The following is a 21,902-nucleotide window of genomic DNA, read 5'->3' as shown; positions in this document are numbered from 1 at the left end:
TTATACCGTCTGTGGTCAAAACCCAAAGGAATACTTGATTTCTTGGCCAGTGTGGTTGTCTCCCCTCCCAGTCACGGTATTATCGTCCATTGTATAAACGAAAGGCCGACCTCCTTCCTGGTGTGGGTCGATTCATCAGCAGGGCCTTCAGGCGGAAAATCTGTGCATCTGTGCATCAGTGTTTCTCAGATATTCTCAAAGACTCTGACCCCGTTTACACCAAGATGCAAAAATGCTAAACTCTCACTCTGTTTTGGGGTCTGTTTACGCAACAACAGCATTCAGAGTTTTTAGCAAACCCACATTTTGTGAACGCCTACCATGGCTGAACTTTTCGGAAAATTCTGTCGTCATGAAAACATGCTCCTCCTTTTTTTTTTAAGCGTTCTGGCTCAGTATATATGTAAACAGCAGAAATGCTGCTTCAGAAAGTTCACACACTGATTGGAAAACATTTAATTACACAGAAAAACTGTGTAAATTGTAACTTTGGCTGGCAGAAGCAAATAACCACAATCCAATAATCAACAAAGGCCAGAATGAAGTTTGTGTGGCTGGACATTGATTAGTAAAATGTAAGCGTGCTATCAACCTCTTTATGCAATTGTCCAGGTCAAACCTTCCTGAATGACCTCTGAATGGGGCTGCAGTCAAGTTGAATAGTATCTATCGATGACTCGCTTTCACTCTGTTACTCAAAGTGTTTGCTATCAACATTTCTCAGTCAGTCAGTGAGCGCTGAAGAATGAGTCTCTGTTTGCTTTGTGTGGTGTCCTCCCTCCCTCCCTCCCTCCCTCCCCTCTAACCTGGGCGCCCGAAAGGCAGCAACGTTAAGACCAGCCTTGGTGCTTGACACGCCCAGTTCAGAAAGCGTCTGAGCAGCAGCGGCGTGTGGGCATCAGTCTCCAGGATATTCCAGAAGGGGTCCAGTCCTGAAGCCACGACATGAACTGGGCCTTCCTGCAGGGCCTCCTCAGTGGAGTGAACAAGTACTCCACGGCGTTCGGCCGCGTCTGGCTCGCCATCGTGTTCATCTTCAGACTGCTGGTGTTTCTGGTGGCCTGCGAGAAGGTCTGGGGCGACGAGCAAAAGGACTTCGACTGCAACACCCGCCAGCCCGGCTGCCATAACGTCTGCTACGACCACTACTACCCGGTGTCCTACACGCGACTCTGGGCCATCCAGCTGATCTTCGTCACCTGCCCGTCGCTCCTCGTCACCCTCCACGTGTCCTACAGGGAGGACCGCGAGTGCAAGCACCGGCTGAAGCACGGGGAGCGCTGCGTCCCTCTGTACGACGACACGGGGAAGAAACGGGGGGGTCTCTGGTGGACCTACTTCCTCAGCCTGCTGTTCAAGATGGCGGTGGATGGCGTTTTCATCTTCCTGCTGTTCTACATCTACGAGGCCACCTTCTTCCCGCCAGTGGTGAAATGCAGAGAGGAGCCTTGTCCCAACGTTGTGGACTGCTACATTGCAAGGTAAGAGATGCATTCAAGGGTGTGAATAGTCCCTCCTATCTCCTTTCCTGCCCACTTTTCCTTAACCCCCGGAAGTGTTTAAGTGGCGGCCATGATGAAGAGCATTGGAATTCTCACTAAGCTAAGGAAAGGAGGCTCAATGCTTCCTTTATAACCTCCTTTTACCTAGGAAACACTGATGCTTCTTTCACCAAAGGAGCCCAGCTCATGCTGCCCCACAATTCATTGCGGCGACAACATTTAAAGGGACCCGGTCAACTGAGCGTTCAGGGAAACTCAGGATGACTGAAAAAAAACTTTAAATCAACGAGAACCAAGATCCCAAATATGAACATTATGGACGTTGTAAAACAAACAGTAAAGTTTTTGCGCAGCCTATTCTCAGTTTGATTGGTTCTTTATTCACCTGGAAGCCATTTACCTTTCGTTCCTCTTTTCCTTTGATTTACATTCAAACCTTGTGATATTGGAGATTATATCAGCGGTTAGAGTCACAAGGGAAAAGTGGTAGAAAGGCTCTTTTTGAAATTTTCAGAAATGACGTAATCTACGGAAGCACCACAAATGTGGAAATATCCAGGAAGTCACTGTCTTTTATTAAACATTTTTGCTTCCTATGTGTTTCTCAGACCCACAGAAAAGAGAATATTCACCGTCTTCATGGTGGCGACCAGCTTTGTGTGCATCGTCCTCACGCTTTGCGAAGTCTTCTACTTGTGTGGCAAGAGGTTCTGGGAGAGCTGCAGGAGAGACGACTCTCCTCGCTTTGTGAGGGAAAACGCCTTCATGATGACCACGACCGACATGAGTGAGACAGGAAACTACAAGGACGTCCAGCTGGAAAAGGCTACAGTCAGTGACGACGACGATCTACGACGTTCAGCTCCGGCGTACGGCGCCGTCGTCTCGTAGGAGACGGAAATTGCTTTTACTGCAAAGTCCTGATGTTGTAGAAAACGCTGTTTACAAAAGGGAACGTACTCGCTGTGGCACCTTTATTAAAGCTCTGATCCAAAAAGAGCGACGTGTTGCTGTCTTTTCTTTTTTTTCAAGGATCTGGTGTATAATCTCAAAAATATATAGCATGTTTATATAACTCTATAAGGTTTTCTTGAGCGTCTTGCAGACTGTGGAGAAACATCTTGTGTAATGAACCAATGGAAACCTTGACACTGAAATACAAGTGATGAAGAAAAGCACAAAGACTAGACTTAATCCCACTCCTTCATGAAGACAACACACATCCTGCATTCCTCCTATATCATAACATCAGTGATTGAGTGTCAAATCAAACCAAACTTGATCAATATAGCAGTTTTTGTACAATAAAAAAACCCCATAAAAGAATCTACCATTTCTTATCGATACACACACATTAAAAAGTAAAAAATAACTGAAACACAGGCTGAATATTGTTATGAATATATATAATGAATTATTATGTAAGCGAAAATAGTAAAATTCTACAGCAGTTAAAAGGGGATATTAGATAAAAGCCTTATTAAAGAGGAAGGTCTTGAGCCTGCTTTTAAAAAAATGAACTTTCTCTGCAGCCTCATTAGAAGTTCTTACATTAATGGTGATTATTCATGGTTCACGGTGGTTCATAGGACAAGAGGGAAGATAAAAAGGCACACGATCATTACGCTTTTTAAAAACCATTGAAATAACCTTCAAATCAATCTTAAATGACACAGGGAGCCAATGCAATGCCTTTAAAACCGGTGTAATGTAACCCCGCTTTCTGGTCCTCGTCAACACACAAACAGCTGAGTTCTAGAGAAGCTGAAGGTGTGAGATGTTGTTTTGTTTTTTAGGGAAATATCAGAAATATTCGGAAGATGATAATTTTAAAAAAAACTTGTTTTAACAACATGCTTTACTTGTGGAATAAAACTAAACTCGGTGTGGAAAAATGACGCCCCATTTCATGGCTTGAGCTCATGTTTCAAAGACAATGCCTGTAATTTTCACAAATGTTTCTCTCTCTTAGCATTTTGAAGGGAAAAACTAAAACGTCAGTTTTGTCCTCGTTGAGCTGAAGGAAGTTTTCTAAGATTTAATAACTAAGATACAATTTTTTTAAAAAGCCAATAAATGTACGGCTGTGTCTCGTCAGCATACATGTGAAAAAGAACGGCATGTCCCTCTGATGACATCAGAAAGGGGACATCGCAGTGTCTTGAAACAGCCGACCAGTAAGCCTTAGTAGAGAGAAAAGTCTTGAGCCGGGCTTTAAAAGTCTAGACTGAGTCAGCTTCCCTCACTAAAGCTGGGCTCTGGTTCCACATGAGTGCAGCCTGAAAGCTGAAAGCTCCGCCTCCCATTCTGCTTCTACTCAGATAAGAAGTTGGATCTAATATAAAATCCATTTAGTTCCTGAAGTGCAGACCTGTCAAGAACAGTATCAGAAAATGGTAGTGTACCAACGAGGCGGCGGCTGCAGCACATTCTTACCTGAGTAAACAAATAAGCAACATCTCTTCTTCCTTATCTCTCCATATCTCCTTTAGCGTAATAATGCTTCCTCACACATCAGTTAGGTGGTGACCTTTTGAAACCCCCATTAACCAAAGCCCACAGAGGACGTCCTCACATCACAGTTGCTCAATGGAACTGATAAGAAACGTTGGTAATCAGAGTAGACAAGCATATTAAATAGCAATGATTTAAAGTCTACGTTAGCCCATCGCCTTTACTAATCCAGACAAACTCCTTGGTAAATTCCTTGGTCCATCAACTTGTATTCGGTTGTTTTCTCCGTTTTTGTTGTATTCGTCATATTGATATCACAATAAAGTATTTTCTACATTTCTGTGCCCTGCACCTCTGAAACATTCTTTCAGTTTCAGTCCAGTCTTTCAAAGTTTGCCCTTTTTTCACAGCAGTTTGGTGTCTCTGGAAGGTCCTATGAGTTAGGAGGGAGCGGTCGTGCCCAACAGAATTTGGTTCCACTGTAATATTTTAGAAAATCACAGATTAGACAAAAAAAAAACATTGTTTCCCACTGGTCTTGGTCACATCATCAGAAAACCCACTGATCCCATCTCCTTTTATACAATTGTGATGGTATTCAGTTGTAGCTCTTTTAATTCCACAAACTGCCTGGATGATAAATACGTGTCTACATTTACACACAAATCAGTCAATCAATCAAAAGTTTAACTCAAAATATTCAACATGTTTGAAGCACTCAAGATGCTTTTCAGTAAAATCAGACAGTAAAATGAGAAAGAAAGGAATTAAAAAAGAGAACAAGAGTAAAAACATACACTACAGCAACAATCGAGTAAAATCAACAAACCAAACCAACAAATAAAATAAAATAAAATAAAATAAAATAAAATAAAATAAAATAAAATAAAATAAAATAAAATAAAATAAAATAAAATAAAATAAAATAAAATAAAATAAAATAAAATAAAATAAAATAAATTAAATTAAAATAAAATAAAATAAAATAAAATAAAACAAAATAAAATGTCACCATATTGCTCAGTATTAAAAGCCAGTCTGAATAAATTGTTTTTGTGTCTGGATTTAAAGAAGCCAAAGTCGGTCATGGTACAATTTCAATAATCAGACAGGTTTTGATTATTGAAGCTGCAGGTTGAGGATCGAACATTGGAAAATAGATGCAAGTGAATTCCAGTCATATTTAGATTTGTGTCTGATCATGATCACCATGTTTAATCTGTAACTGCATAAATTCTATGACATAGTATCGTGACCTAACTAACAATCACAGTCAGATTATATTACTAGAATGAGAACATTTCTTGACTCAAAATTATCTAAAACTCAGCTTCAAAATCCAATTAAACAAAAGGAATTGTATTACAGCATTTTCTTTGTTTAATAGAATTCCCCAATAAGGATCGAGTTGTTGGTTTTGTTTTGTTTGAATCTCAGAGCGTTTTCCACCGACAGCAGAACCTCAGGTAATCAGACCTTTTCCCCTCTTGGTTTACCTGAATTATAACCATTTCCAATAAGAAAGTGTGTTTTCATGAGTAGTTGGATGTTTAAAGAAAAAGCTTGAGTGGCTGTTTAAAGTGGCCACACCTCCAGATTCCAGGTGATTCTTTCACGCAGCCAATGGGTTCGGGTTGAGGCAGAGAAAAGGCTGAACAAATAGAACTGCTGAGCCAGAATACGTCTGTTTCCAAGATCACGATGGACTGAGTGGAAGAGCAGGTAGGTTTTTTTTTACATTTCATGGAATAGTTTATCTTTGCACAACTATTGAATGAAGGTAGAAAATATCACTTTATTCGACTGTTTTGTCTTGTTTGTTTAACTAAACTGAATGATTGCGTAACTCTACTTTTCATTGTGTTGTAGCTCAACAGTTTTCAAAGTCCAAGATAGATAAAAAAAGAAAAAGAAACAAGAAAGACTGAATCCAAGCCAAAGTCATGGATTGGAACTTCCTGCAGGGTCTCCTCAGTGGAGTCAATAAGTACTCCACTGCCTTCGGACGGATCTGGCTCTCGGTGGTCTTCGTCTTCCGGGTGTTGGTCTTCGTCGTGGCTGCCGAGCGCGTCTGGAGCGACGACCAGGGACACTTCGAATGCAACACCCGCCAGCCCGGCTGCACCAACATCTGCTACGACTACTTCTTCCCCATCTCCCACATCCGCCTCTGGGCCCTGCAGCTCATCTTTGTAACCTGCCCTTCCTTCATGGTGGTGCTGCACGTGGCCTACAGGGAAGACAGGGAACGCAAGCACCGGGCAAAGCACGGCGGCGACACTCGGCTTTACAACGACCCGGGCCAGAAGCACGGCGGCCTGTGGTGGACCTACCTGACCAGCCTGTTCGTGAAGACGGGCTTTGAGGTCACCTTCCTCTACCTGCTCCACTACGTCTACCACAGTTTCAGACTGCCCAGGAGGGTCCAGTGTGACGTCAGCCCCTGCCCAAACCTCGTGGACTGCTTCATATCCCGGCCCACCGAGAAAACCATATTCACCTACTTCATGGTGGCGGCTTCAGTTCTGTGTATAATACTCAGCGGCTGTGAGATCCTCTATCTGATTGCTCGACGGGTCGTGAAGCTCAGGTACCGTGGCGCCGCCCGAACCTCTTCCAGAAAGGTTGGGTCGGATTCTGGCGGCTGCAGATCCTCTCTTATGGCTTAATGAGCCTCAAATTAGTTTCAACTGAGGTGTTCGGCAGACGACGCGTCGTACAAATCAAGTGTCTTCATGGGTGTTATCAACAAGAGGAGAAATTACAGAGATACGTCTCAGGACATCACTGAATCTGCAATATAGGATCTGTATGATTGCAACTTTTGTACCATCTGTAATGAATACTGAAATAACTTACGATTAAACAAATACTAAATGTCTTGTGGTCATTGTTATTAATGAAGGGAAAACCTGAAACCTGCTTCTTCACTACCTTCAATTCTCCACTTGGTGGCACCAATGCTATACCACTAAATGTTCATAAACCTTCAGGAAACGCTATTATTTCCCTATAGGTTGACTATTTTTGCCTGTTTCATTTTAAGCTATTAAAAATTGACCGTTGCTACTATTTTCAAATTGATTCGGCTGTTTTTTTCAGTATTGTTTACCAATCTTCGGGAGTTCTATTTGATTTATTCTTTTTTTTTTTACTTTGTGAAATCCATGGTCTGCTGTAAAGTATACTTATAAATTATAATACAAGTTTGAATCCATTTGTTCAACACTAATTTTTAACTTGATTAGGTTTTTACAGTTTTTTTCCCCATCCTTAAATCTTTTCATCATGTACACGGAATACCATATATCCGTTGATTTTCGATGGAAGCAAGAAAGTTAACGAAAGATGCTTGAAAAGGTGTGTGTGTGTGTGTGTGTGTGTGTGTGTGTGTGTGTGTGTGTGTGTGTGTGTGTGTCATATTTAAAGAGAAGACTGGGAGGTGCTCCGTGTGCACCTGCCGTATTTATGGGTAATTAACATATTTCCTTTCAAAATTAAAGCTTGCAATGCTTTTTTCCTAGAAGTAATAGCTGAAAGGATGTGAACACGAACTCATCAGGTTATTTCTACAAAGAATATTGTGCCTAAATATCATCTTATGTGTGGTTTTTGGGTTTAATAAAGGACATTTTCCGAGCTGAATCCTCATATTGTCTTTTTATTGTGAAGGGGAAAACCCCAGCAGGTGTCACAGTCTGTGTGCTTTGCTTGTTGGACAGGATTGAGGCGCTCAGTTGGAAGACAGAGACCGAGTCTGACCCTCTGACCATCGGATCCCTCATGACCCGCTGCTGGCATCCAGGACGAATGGTGACCTGATAGAAATGGCCGGATCAGGTAACGAATCATGCCTGAGCAGGATTCCAGAACTTTCTCAGTGTTTGTGTTGGTGTGGGTGTGGTGAGACAGTCAGGACTTTCTTTTTTCTTTCGCGATGACAGCTTTGGAATTGGCTTTGTCATGGCCCAAGTCGTCTTTCTAATCGTTTGAGGGGAAATGTCTCATGAAACTGAGCCACACTGCCTCAAAGTGCTTGAACGATTCCTGCCAGTCACAATGGTTTGTATTGATCTGATTGATCCCGACCTGCAACTGTGTCTTAATCATCTTCTACTGCAGCAGTCAAACCAGAAAATCAGTTCTGCAGCTTTGTGTTGTAGGTCAAAGGGTGTTATTTGTTTTTTTAATCCCCTCCAGTTCACACACAGTCATGTGAGGTTCGTTGATGGACCTGCTTCACCCATTCATTCTCCAGGACATCCACTTCTTTAAAACATCTACACACAATCACCAAGAATCCAAGAATTATTTCCTGACAAAATGTGTTATTTAGTTTGAATATTTAATGAATAAGTTTCTTGTTATTCAAACAGAAAATGTAAAACTCTGGTTGCACCAGGTATTTTGTTTTGACACTTTCCAAGCAGACCATCATATACTTTTTAATAAATGTATTTGATTGTGTGAAATGTTCCTTCAGAGTGGCCCCTGGCCATCTTTCCTGTTTAGCCCATGAAGTCTTTTCAGTAAAGACAAATATAGAAGCGAAGATGGTGACAGCAATGTGCAAACTTTCTAGCATTTTACTGGATGGAAAGAAGTTGTTCAACTCGCACCGGCGCTATGATCCCAGCAGATAATCATTAACTCCGATGACCTCTCTGCTGTGGGTTTGACCTGGCGTCCGTATCTCTGATCAATACTCCCGGGAGGATCTGTCTCTCCTCCCTGACATGCTCCTCTGCTGCTCTCTGCTCTCCTCTCCCTTAGGACTGTGTTGCGCCGGCCTTGAGGAACCCAAGGCCCTGATGAAGATGGGCCTCAGCGTGCTGCTGGTCGGTCATGTCAACTTCCTGCTGGCGGCGCTGGTGCACGGCGTCGTGCTCAGGCACATCAACCTCCACAAGCAGGCCCGGGCCATGGAGTACGCCATCTCCAACGTGATCGCCCTCACGTCCGGCCTGCTGGTGAGCCACGCTGTTGGTGTCTGAAATACAATACATTACTGGATCGCTATTCTGGGTGACTCTCGACTCTAAGGCCCCGCCCACACGATGAAAAAAAAAAATCCATCGACACGTCGCTATGGACACGGCTCAGGGCATGTAGTCCGCCATTATTGTTAGGACAAGGAGGGGTAAAGATATCATTGTTTTTCTACAGATGATTGTCTTTGCTGTCCACACCTCACAGCCGAGCCGGGGTTTTAGAATTGACCCATTCTTGGACCCGTGTTTTTTTTTTAAGAAAACAAAACAACCCAAAAAGTTTTCGGGCTCCTAAAACGGCGCTTCGTGTGAATGATTATCCAAAAACGGTGCCTTTTACTTGAAACGGCGTTCTGGTGTGGACGGCCCCTCAAACTACCGATCACCAGGAGAATGTGATCTGGGAGCCACGACACTCTGGAGGCCACCATGTTTGTCATCGTCCACCTACTCCTACATGAGTAGAAGAACTATTTACTGCATTTCAGAAGAGTAGCTTTTTTTCTGTTGCCTCCAGAGACAGAGTTGAAGCATTTTGGAAAAAGTTTCACCTTGGGAGCTATTTTCAAAAAGTTGCACTTTTCATAGCTCCGAGCACCGCTGTCGTGTAAACACGCATTCAAAGTGCAACGAGAAGTTGTCCGTTTTCACCTATAAAAGTGTCCTTGGACCCTCGTTTGTCCTGCCTTCGGCCTATTTGTGGTGCAGCCGGACAGATTTGTACAAATCTGCAAAACTGTCGATTCTGATCCATAACGGACTTGAATTAATCCTTGAAGTGATGCTCTTCCTCTTTTCAGCCTCATCCTCACCATCCCCGAGAGCTTGGTTTCTCGAACCTATGTGCCTAAACTTACTGTGTTTTTAATGGCGACATGTAATAATTCACACAGACGTCTTCTGCAGTCGATACATTTATCAAGTATTTATAGAGACTCGAGAAATCCACCATTTTTTTGTTGGATTTTTTACATGCAGCACTCATCTCCCTCATGTGTACCTAAGACTTTGTCTGACTAATTTTGGCAATAAGCCGGCTGAATACTACTGAGGCTTTCCAAATATTATTGAAGCAAATGGATCAAACTGGGCTTATAATGCCTGGAATATTTGCCCTGTGATTCACGGCTTCAGAAGGAGCAAAGAGTTCCGACGTAGTAAATGGTTCTTTGAGTAGATGGACAATAACAACAATGTTTTCCTCCAGTCACGACTCCCAGTCCATTTTCTCCTGGGACTTGGTATTTTTTATTTAGAAATTCGCCCTAATAACAATCCAACTTGGTCTGTCCACTAGAATGTCCGTGTTCTCCCCTTGTTAAGGTTTAGAGCCCGTTGTCCTCTGATGCATGCATTTGGGCTTTCATTACAAAAACAACCAACAGCACCCACTGGTGGCCCAAAATGAAAACGACATAGTTTCGCCATTTCCGTGTAAACGGACATCGTTTCCAAAACTTTGCCGTGTAAATGCAAACCGTTTCTGAAACGAAAACGCAAAAAATGATGCACGTTCACCTGAAACGTTGTCCTGCAAACAGTCCGATCACTCCAAATACAAAATATGTAGAAGCTCTGTTGAGGGATGGTTTTAGTACCTTGGGAGTTGCAACAATAACACTGAAGTACTTAAAGGCTTGTTCTGAAGTGTTTGTAGTGAAAACAGAGCTGCGGTGTTGACTGCCACCACCTCTTGGCATTTTCTCTTTGTCGCGCATGTCTCGGGACGATGGCCGACATTTATTTGACGTGAAATCCTGCTGTTTTTGTTTCGTCCTCATCTGACGCCATGTCTCACGTTTCTTCCTTCAATGTGTCTCCGTCTGCAGGGGGTGGTCGTCGGCATCCTGACGATTATCCTGTCGAAGAACAGGAGACGCAGAAGCCTGGTTGGAATCTTTTCTGCTTTATTCTGATCCATATTCTTTTTTTTATCAAAGCTATGCTGTGTTGAAATCAGTGTTTTGTTTTATATCGAGATATAAATATATATATATATATATATATATTTCTTTTCTCTTTTTTTTTTTAAGTTTATTCAAATCAAAAGAAAAATTATAAAAAGGTATATAAAATACATTCAAATAATGTAAATGTTCACTCATCATCACTGAACTACTACTTTTGCCTTTTTTTCCCTCTGATTATTTTATTATATCAAATGAACTGGTAACAGACTTAAACAAGACTTTTACATAAACAGTTAATTCAATATGAGGCATTTTATTGCAGGAACTTAAGAAATAATTTTTTTTTTCTCCAAATCCTCAAATTCCCACTAAAATGTAATGTAAGGCAAAAGATCAAATAAAATAAACAAAAAGATACAAATAAATAAAAATGAGCAAAAAAAAAAATCAATATTAAGAGTATTATTATTATTATAACTAGATAAAGGATAGAGATGAGAGAGGAGGGGGTGTGATACAACGTGTGTGTTTGAAGTGAATTTCAATCTGCACTGATGTTTTCCAGCTCCGTCTCCTTCCTGTTTCACGCCGTACAGAAAAAGGCTCCACGTCCTGAATCCTGCCGTTTGTTGTCTCTGCGTCTTCTCCTCTGTTTACTCAGTCGGCCGTCGGGCTGCTCAGACGGGACCGACGAGGCGGATCCACCAGCAGACGTTGAGTAAACTCGTCTGGATGGCAGCCACTCCCCAGCCCTACTTTTGTTCGTCGCGGCCGCGGCGTGACGGGGCCACAGCCAGACCCCAGTTCATTCTCCTCGCCGCCGCCTTCTTTATCTCCGTTCGAGAATAAATAAAAATAAAAAAAAACGCCGTGTTTAGCGGGAGCCGTTATCGCGTGTGCCAGCTCCAGCGGCGTCTAATCTTCCTGACAAATTGCTTTACTTCTGCGCGACTCCTTTCTGGAGTTTCTGCTCCACCGCTCAGTCATCTCCGCAAACACGACGGAGTCGGGGGAAACTTTGGCCTCACCTTCTGTCGGCTAATTAACGGATGCGTTTCTCCTCGGTGGTAGCTGATACGGCGGGTGCTGTGGGGACTCCGTTGTCTCGTGGTAATGCCTTTTAAATCGCCTTAAAAGACCAGCCGCTCCACCTCTGTAATTTACCCTCGTGTTGCAGCTTCAAACCCGCTCGCTGTAGCTTAGAAAATAAAAGTCGTGTTGGGACAACTTGCTGTAATAGTCGACTGCCAAACTCATCGGGTGTTTCTACAGTTTAAGTTCATGTAAATAACAAAAAACAGTCTAATCTGATCCAGATACAGTGGATGAACTTCTGTTGACTTTCAACAAATGGCAAGTATGATGTCTTTTAGTACAAACATTGCCATATAATGTTCAGTTTAATTCCAGGTCCTCTTGTTGCATAACAGCTTAGACTTTATCTTTATTTCCGATCAGAATTAGTGGACAACTAAGGGTACCCGACTGGTCCACTAATCCTATCCCTAAAAATCAGTATATGAACCCTTTAAATTACTCTTTAGATACGATCTGATTTCCATCTGAGCAGCAACAAACAGAGCTGCTTCAGTTCAGCCAGATTCACAAGATATCTGCTTCTCCTTTCACAGCCGCTCTGGACTCTAACGGCTCAAACACGCTCCACATTAAAATATGCACACAGATGTGCTCAAAGCCATCTGTTCCTACTCTGCGTTCGTTTCCTCCACATTCCTGTCTGTCATGTTGAAGCTTACCGAGCCGAACCAGCAGTCAGCGAGCCGGTAGACATTTTTGAAGACAAACACTTGTGAAATGCTTGATTTCGCTTCTCGTTCAATCCTCATCCTGCCGTCATTCTTCTCGTCGCTGAAGGAGATCTCCACTCAAATGTTGTATTTGGCGCTGTATAGATAGATAGAAGAGAAAAGTCTTGAACTATCGAGAAAGAGCAAATCTCCCAAAGTGTTTGCGATGGATTTATCGCTTGTAGATTTAAGATGTGAACTAGTTTGAGCATTTTAATGAGAAATCCTCCTTCCGTCTCCAATGATTTGCTATTGGAGTAAATAACCGGAGGACTTCCACCCTCTTTCCACCGGAGCTTGAATGTCTATTCAGTCGAGGCGTGAACAAATCCTTCCTATGGTGTCGGGTTGACAGCGCCGTTTAGCCTCAGGTTAGCCCGCGTGGCTAAAGCCCGCGTGTGTTCCGTTCCGAGACGGAACGGGTAATTCGAACCTTCTTTTGAAACGTGCCGCCACGAGTGGGGAGTTTGATGTGACGTCTTCTTCTACACCTGAAAAAAAAAGGGGTTTGCTGACGGGTTAAAAACAACATTTTGTGAAGTCTGGCATGAGCCCGACTAACCATTAGCATTCTGTGTTTCCTCTTCTGGGAGAATTCAAAGAATTTGGGGTATCCCACTCATCTTGCTTATTTGTTCACACCTTTGCGTTTCATTGACGAATGGAGTGGAACTACTGCGGGTCAGGACTCTACAGCCTGCAGCCCTGGAGCCACGTGTGGCTCTTCAGCTCCTCGGTAGCGGCTTTAGTTTGCATTCTACACTAATTCACAAATATGATCTCATCTCCACGATGGGACCGACTCCATCGGGTAAAATGGCCAAAAATTTCTAAAACTGGACAAAACAGGAAAAATGACACACATATAATAAAATAAATGGTCAAACTAAAACGATCTAAAGTGCAATAATAGCTTCTTTATTTATTTCTTTGAGGAAAAGGAATTGGGGAAAAAAGGAAGTTGAACCGCTAAAACGTTCCAACCAGAAGGAAGCGCAGAGCAGCTTTAAACGGGTATAAAACAACTTTGACAAAAGCTAAAAATATAACAAAATATATCTAAATCATACTTTAACACTTCATGAGTGCAAACCCTATTTGTGTTTCCAGCAATTTTTTTTTTTATATTTGATTTTTTTTTAAAGCTTTTTTCTTCAGTCCCAGTAACTAACATGTTTTGTGGCTCCTGATAAATTTTACTTTCTGGCACATTTTTTGAAAACTGCTCTTTTTGTCATAAGGCTGCAGCCTATAAATTGTCAACTATTTCATTCTTGCGTCCTTGAAGAGCACCAGTGTGTTATTTTTTTAAATTTTATTTGGATTTCAGTCCCATTTGCCTTTATTCTAATAACAACTATGTCAGAAATCTAGTTTATAAATCCAATCCCATACAATTATAAATTACTTCTGTGTTGATGTGGAAGTTTTTTACAACATGAGTTCACGTTCGGTCCTGTTCTTGAAAATTTACATGATAGTAGACCAGAACAAAACTGTTATAAAATGTCTTTAAATCCTAAATAAATCAGATTTCTCACCTCTCACAGTATTATCTCTGAAACTCATGCAGTGTAAACATTTTGTTGAACTCCAAGGAGTGCATTTTGTATTGAATGGCAGATTTATGCTCTTATTCAGAATGAATATATTCCTTTATGTTGGCTACCGTACGTTTTATGGATTGAGATCAAACGTCTATGTACTTATTGCTGTTTTAATCAGATTTCATTAATTTGCCTTTATTGCAAATTGCACCTTGAGTAAAGATCCACTGAAGTGTTTGCTCATGGCGCTGCGGCCGAGCTCACTCCGTCCGACGATATGATTTAAAGTCACACATGTCATCTTTTGTTTGAAATCTGCATGGCTTTGCAAAGGGAGGTGTGACGCCGCACTATGTCATAATGGTGCAATATGTAATAATGAACCTGTTATGAAATAACGCCACCTTTTGTGATAAAAGTCTTGAACCCATACTGTAATGAATTTTGCTGCATTTTGTAATAACTCACATATTGCATTAGTTATTAGAAAATGCACATTAAATGATTGAATGCACTTGGTGGCACTAAAAATCAGGTGTCATTTAGTCAAGAAAGCAGAAATGTCTGGCTTATAACTTTAAAAATCTGTCAGCCACGATGGCAGCTGGCAACCTGACTTAGATCCTTCAGTCTGCCATCGCTGTGTTGGCAGGACGGGAGCAAAATCAGAAAGTTGTGTATAATTCTTGTCCAACTGAATCTTAATGTTTTTTTTTTTTCTCATTATTAAACGTAGAATCCTGTGTTCAGATAATGAGCAAAATATCACATAATACACCAAATTACTACATTTTCTTCTTCAAAAAAAAAGTGGAATACTCACATTTTGTATTAACATTTGCAATATGTAACAAGTTAATACAAAATAAGGCAAGGCTTGTCAGAAAATGCGGCGTTGCTACATGATGGGTTGAAAATGTATTTTATTATTACATAATGTGGCGCTACGGAAGGTCCTCCGGCTCCCACCCGGACAAAACTTTTCCAAACTGGAGAAGTCTGTGGAAAAAGTCGCTTGATTCTGTGATCAATTCTCTGAACGCTTCTCCAGCTGCGACCTGAACGCTTCTGTTTGTTCTGCTCGCCCGGTCTCATAAGCAAACATTCTGACTCGTCACGGCACAAAACCAAACCTAAACGTTGGCTGATTCATCATGGTGTCATCGACGTAGCGCCGCTTCTCTCTCGTGCCGTGTCGTGTTGTAATGTCTGCTGAGTCGGCGACACCGACGTTCTCTGCTCTCCGCCGTCCTTTTATTTTCTTCTTCCTTTCTCCTCTGCAGACGTGGGCCGTGTTCGCGTTCAGCCTGCTGGCGGCCCTGATGGCGGCGGCCTCGGCGGTCGGCCTCTCCGTGTCCGTTGTCGGGGCCATCGTCCGCGGCGGGCGGAGCCTCCTGATGCACTGCCGCTTCCCCGACGCCGTCGACTACTCCAGTGTCACCAACGAGTGCCCCTTCGACCCCACGCGCATCTACGTGAGTGTTACCGCCGACCGATGTGGAGATGGAGGCTTTCACCGGCGACCTTTTCCTGGTGCAGCTGGTGCTTTGAACACCTGACCGCAAGAATCTGCAGTGGGGAAGAAAAGAACACTGTGGGCCCCCCGGTCAGACTCACGTCCGCGACATTTTGTCACGGCGCGCAGCTGGCGGTGTGTCGGCCCGGTGACCTTTTGTCTGAAGGCTGGATTTGTTCCCGAGACGAGGGGTTAATGGCAGAGCGGCCGACGACGTTCAGCCCGGGGTCAGAGTTCACCTGCTAATAGCACAACGGCAGCACCTGACAGATGTACAGATCCCTGCAGTGGCTGCGTTTACGTTCCTTCAGTCACTTTCCTGCCACGGGGCACCAGTGGGACGGCGCCGGTCGTCTCATTATTGCTTCGTAACGACCGTCACAAAGTCGTGTTTACAACACAGCCTTTGGCAGTGTGTGTTGCGTTGTGGCTCGTCTCGGCTGTAGATATCAGAGCAAGAGGGTAGAAGTACTGTGCTGTACTGAACCCCATACCTGATGCTGGTATCGGTACCCGTATCAATCCCCGATACCTGATACTGGTATCGGTATCAGTGCTGATTCTGGATACTGGTATCAGTACCCGTATCAATATCTGATACATGATACTGGTGTCGGTACCTGTATCAATCCCCGACACCTGATATTGGTATCGTTATCAGTGCCGATACAGGTATCAGTACCCGTATCAATCCCCAATCAATCAATCGGTACCAGTATCGATCCGTATCAGTGCTCCCTAATTGTTACCTGTGGAGGCTGCGAAACATGAGACGGACGAAGGAGTCGACTCGGTTTTCTTTATCGCCTCCAGCCTAATGGCAGTTCACCTGTCAAACATTTTTACCTTCCGTCACCAACACCCCCCCCCCCCCCCCCCCCCCCCCCACGTCACCGCCACGCCCAGTCCATTCTGGTTGGGAGAACCTCCCTCCCGGTGCTCACCGCAAACCCAAAGAAAAGTATTTATTGAACCGTTTGTAATAATCGGACCATGTGGATGGTTCTCACTGCCAAATCCATTTCAAGATGGCGTTACAAAAAAAGAGAAGAAAAAAAAAGGCCAATCTCCCTCAACAATAGATCCTCAAGACTCCTGAAATTTCAGTTCTCCCTCCAAACAATGTTGGCGATAAACATGATTCATCCCCCGATCGGGAACCAGGTTTCATCTCTGAAGTTTGTGTTCGTCTCCCAGGGTTCTGTTCACGCCGGCCCCCCGCTAGCTGGGGACCTCCGATTCGGTTGCCAGGTTCTGAGTTACATCATCTAAAAGTGTCCCCCCCCCCCCCACACACACACACACACACACACACACACCGTCGCTCTGAGGCAGTAATGATGGTTACGCAAGGTTTGCTGCATATTTCATGATGATTTCCAAAGAAAAAGCTCCCGACTCAGAGCTGTAAACTTTTCTCTTTGTAGTCTGCCAGTCGGTGTACCTCGACAACAGGCGGCTCATCCCCCCCCCCCCCCCCCCTTCCCCCCCGCCGGTGCACTCCCTCTTTGATGCATATTTTATTTCCAGCCCTCCTGTGGAACGCTACTGTAGTTTTACAGAGACACGTGGACAAATAAAGGGTTTCAACACGATGCTTGACAACCGTTTTCTTGAGGGAGTCATTCCAAACCTCGCCGACTCGTCCTGTACAGCGACAAAAACAGCTGACGGAAACTCATGACACACGACATGTGAAAAAGACAAAGTTTCTTTGTTATGAACGACTTTCTTTTCTCTGAGGATAACCTCTTTGGGTTCAAAGTTTAATTTGCAAGTTTTAGTAATAATAATAATAATAATAAATTTGCATTGCACTTTACATTAATGATTCTCAAACTGCTTAATAAAAACAATATAGGCTAAAAGCAACCATCTGCACTTAAAATTCAACAAGCACAAACAAATCTTGTTTGTAGAATTTTGCCTGTTGCTTCTATGAAGCCATATTCTATATATTTCTCTTGATGTAGTGCACCAAATTATTAAATTTTCGAAAAAAAAAGACCTGCATCATGTAATAACTGTTACAAAATGTGACAAGTGTAAAAAATGCAGCAGATTATTACAAAATGTTTGTTTTTTTACATAATCAGTTGAACATGTATTACATTACATTGTACACTGTTATTACATAATGTGATGCACTGCAATTTGTAATAACTTGCAATATGTAACAAGTTATTACAAAATGCACAAAGTTTGTTACAATGTATTCAAGAATTTTATGACAATGTGGCGTTATTACATAATGAGGTGAAAATGTATTATGTTGTTGCATTTTGCAATATTATTATATAATGCTGTGCTATACGAGATTGTACTCCAGTGCTTTCCTCGAACTCACCTCTTCCCTCCCTCCTCCCCTCTCCTCCCCTCCCTCCTCCCTCCCTCCTCCAGAGCACCACTCTGATCCTGTGGGTGCCGCTGATCGTCACTTGTCTCATCCAGTTGGTGTTTTCAGCTCGATGCTTCTCCACCTGCATTTCCTTCCTGGGGCTGCCCTGCTGCCCCGACCGGGGCAGATCCGTGGACTATGGCCGGGCGGTGAGACTGACTCTCAAACTCTGTTTGGGAGGTTCCAGTTTTTTTTTTGTTTTCTTACCTTTGCCAGTGAAAGTTGGATGAGGTTAGGTTTTTGCCTGCAGGTATTTCTTAATTGGTATGTGTGTACTGTATATATGCGTGTGCGTGTGTGTTAGGTACTTTTCACACAAACTGCTCACCCAAATTGCATATCATCATCCAAGGACCAGTCGATTAGATTTTGGGATGTTAACGGCTAACCGTTTCTGAATAAATCACAGAACACTGTAAAAGAAAATGTCCTCATACAAAGCGGATGAGAGCGGTACCTCGTGGAGGAGATCAACATCTGTTGCCACGGAGACACTCCTGCTCAGTGTTTCACACAGTGATGTAGCTACCTGACCTACCAAGTTAGCGTCAATTTGAGCTAACGGCTATCATGCTAACTCAGGTCCGCAAACAAATGTGGCTTTGGCGAAGGCCTGTGCTCTACCGAGTGTAGCTCTAGTTTTTTAATATCGTGATCTAATTTCTCATTTGGTGTAGATCCATGTGGTGCAGGTGACGACGGACGCCGCTCCGCCCCGCCGTGCTCGGCCTACGAGAGCCTACGAGGAAACGCCGCCGCACCGCGCCGAGCATCACCGGCGCCACAACGACCGTCCGACGCGACACGCTCAGTCGACCACGAGCTACAACGAACCGCCCCGACGGGTCACCGCGCCCCCGAGACGGCACCACCACCCTCCTCCTGCTCAGCAGCACCACAGCCTCCCTCCGGCGGAGAGGCAGCCGCTCCGCCGGCCGCATGGCGACCGGTCGGCCACAGGCGGGCAGGGAGGCGGGCAGGGAGGCGGGGCCGGCGGCCGCCAGGGGGCGCCAGAGCGACACCAGCTGCTGCAGCGCGGCGCCATGGAGCGGTCCAGCTTCTGGATTTAGACGCTCCTGTCCCGTCCAAGACTTTTGGTTCCTACTTGAACAACTTTAATGTTACAACCCCAGGGAGACTCCACCAACACGTCTTCCGGCGTTCAGACTGTTTTTGTACGAGACGATAAGAAGAGCAACACTTTTTAAAACAAACAAATGCTGCCTGTTTATCGTAAGTCGATCGACGTTAAAGTTCACGTTGCCGTACTGCTTTTATATACATTTTAAATTAATCGTGAGCGAGCTTCATTATATTTTCCGCGACAAAAACGTGTTTACGACTATACGTGGTTTTAGCAAAGGGTATCGTAGCTTTCACATATTGTGAACAGACTCGTAAAGCATCTTGATTCTTCTGGGAAGATATTTCAAGATGTGGCCACAAAGCATTTAATGGTTTCTCTCATGTTTTTTGGGGGAGTTTGTGAAGCTACTGAAACCCAAAATATTATTGCGCAAGCTTTTCGTATTTGGTCGGATCGGTCGATCAGAGCTATTCTCAGTCTTTGAAACAAAAATATCCGCTCTACGTATTGAAAATCGACAATGACCTGCATTTTACAGTTTTGAATTTGCGAAAGTATCCAAGCGGGCTCACATCTGATTACTTCGGTGGCCAACGATATTTTGCATAATTATCTATATATATATAATATTGGACATTCTTTCAGGGATCCACTGTCATCCAGCCAAGTGTCACATCTACCTGTTTGTGCTGCCTGTTTGAATAACCGGGATTATGTGCTGTTACGTGATATTTTAAGACTTTTGTATTTATTTCTTAAGTAAAATAAAGTTGTTTTTTTTGTTGTTTTCTTTTAAAGTATCTCTCTCATGTGTTTCATGCCTCAACTCTGCCACAAAAAGTATTTCGATGGTGTGTCAGCTCGCGGCGGCGGCGGACAGTCACCCGACAGGTATGACTGGTTCCACTGAAAGGAAAAGAAAATATCCTGCCACGAGTGTGTGTGTGTCTGTGTGTGTGTGTTAATATGAACCTGCGTGACAACACGTGGCGAGGAATTCCCCACACGGGCAGAAATGACGACACGGTCCACACGGGCAGCTTTGAAACACATAAGGTATATTTCAGATTTCTCAGGTCCAAATGGAACGAACATGACGTCCTCGAGGGACGTTTTCATGCAACAGAAAAAACCGGAAGGAGAGTGGAAGGGATTCCTGGGAAGATTTGATGCAGGAGGGGTGGGGGGGTGGTGGGGTGGGGGGGTTACCCAACACAAGATACCAGTTCATCAGAGGCAGTGAATGTAGAAAAGGATTAAACTGCAGTGGATTGGTGGGGAGGGGTTGGGAGGGGAGAAACTGTTGTTCCTTATCCTACCAGCAGGTGGCAGTGACACGGAAGGATCCCAGAAGCTCTTGTGCAAAATGTTTGGTACAGTTTCACTGTAGATCGTCAATGTCACGTGGATGCAGCTCAGCCAGGACAACTCTCAACGTGTAAAGGAGTGCAGCGATAAAAAAAACAAAAAAAAAAAGGGGGGGGAATAATTGCTAGAATAATGTGAATATATGAGTAATTTATGGGTTATAAATTAAGATTATCATCTAGAGGGATCAATCAAATGATTTAAACTCTTCACGTAATACTTCCAAAGCGACATCACAAATGTCTTAAATGAGAAATTAACCGGACTGGTAGAATAGTGCCATAATCATCTATACATTTAGACTTTAAAGTTTTTATTTGTTTTGGTGCGCAGAATACAAGATGAAAATGTCAATATTTTCCCCAAACAATTACAAGGAAAAATAACAATCTCGACTTAAAGCTCGTTTTCATGAGATTTTCTGATGCAAGATCCAGCGCAATGTCAAATAAACTTCTCTTCCAGCTTTAGCATTATTACACTGACGGCAGCAAGCTTTCGTGGCGGCAGCATCGATATCTCCGCTCGGGTCTCAGTGTTGTGTTGTGCCTGCTACCTTTGAGGTTTATTTTGCTGCAGGCGGCTCTATTTAGCACCCAGACACTCGATGTAGAGGGCATATGTGCATATGTTGACTCTATTTTTGGTTTGATGACCTCCTTTGTGAGTCATTTGGAGAACTGTGTGCATCCAAGCTCTTTTACACACAGCTGTTCAAATATTGTCCTTTTTTTTTTTTTTTTTGCTGATGGTTGATTCATACTATTCATGCTACATCTGTCTGGTCTATTCTCTTTTCCTATTCATCCCATATGACGCTATGTTGTTAACCTAATGTCCGTTAGAAGCTGATTGATGATTTCGGGTGGTAATTATTTGGTTTTTATGAAAACATCAACGTTTTCATCATGTATACTCTGCACCACGGGAAAAAACAAAACTTTAAAGTTTTAATTTAAAGGTGAATATGGCACTATTGTACTATAAAACCATACTGTAGCAGTGTTTTTACTTGATTTGATCATTTAGCTGCGTATTAGTTTACTTTGAGGTTCTGTATCTGCTTTAATATTTAGTTCCAATACCTACAGTATCTTGAGTGACGGACTGGCGACCTCTATTGCCACAGTATGAACAAATCAGTGCTCTTTTATAAAAATCAGCAATCTGTATTACTCAACATTAATGGAGTCTTCATAGATGTGCCTGACCGTTATTCCACCAACAGCTTGTTGGGCTGTTTGGAAGCAGTGAATCTCTACTTTCTTTCCTGAAAGAAAGTGTATCCTCTCTCTCCCTGGCTTGTTTCAGGTTTTAGAAA

General features: G+C 43.2%; 2 protein-coding genes across 2 annotated transcripts; both read left to right on the top strand.

Annotated features, from left to right (window-relative positions):
* Positions 1–945: 945 nt before the first annotated feature.
* On the top strand, positions 946–7,778 carry LOC308145230 (uncharacterized protein; the record flags this gene model as incomplete). The annotated part of the gene is made up of 4 exons (XM_080516597.1): positions 946–1,481; positions 2,111–2,289; positions 5,898–6,585; positions 7,679–7,778. 4 exons carry the CDS (start codon positions 946–948, stop codon positions 7,776–7,778), a joined length of 1,503 nt encoding a protein of 500 aa, XP_080372723.1.
* Positions 7,679–19,902, top strand: LOC308145019 (keratinocyte-associated protein 3-like). The gene is made up of 6 exons (XM_080516340.1): positions 7,679–7,796; positions 8,730–8,926; positions 10,777–10,836; positions 15,496–15,687; positions 18,129–18,275; positions 18,804–19,902. Exons 1-6 carry the CDS (start codon positions 7,784–7,786, stop codon positions 19,194–19,196), a joined length of 1,002 nt encoding a protein of 333 aa, XP_080372466.1. The 5' UTR covers positions 7,679–7,783; the 3' UTR covers positions 19,197–19,902.
* Positions 19,903–21,902: the final 2,000 nt, after the last annotated feature.

Source organism: Blennius ocellaris (assembly GCF_963422515.1).
Source record: "Blennius ocellaris genome assembly, chromosome: 20".
Taxonomy (NCBI): Eukaryota; Metazoa; Chordata; class Actinopteri; order Blenniiformes; family Blenniidae; genus Blennius; species Blennius ocellaris.
Note: the sequence above shows the minus strand (reverse complement) of the source record. Positions and strands in the feature narration are given on the sequence as shown.

What these genes read in the sequence shown, in the direction of transcription:
- LOC308145019 (XM_080516340.1), top strand. An exon ending in ACAGGAGACGCAGAAGCCTG is followed by an intron (nt 10,837 to 15,495) that starts GTTGGAATCTTT and finishes TCTCCTCTGCAG; the next exon opens with ACGTGGGCCGTGTTCGCGTT. An exon ending in TCGACCCCACGCGCATCTAC is followed by an intron (nt 15,688 to 18,128) that starts GTGAGTGTTACC and finishes TCCCTCCTCCAG; the next exon opens with AGCACCACTCTGATCCTGTG.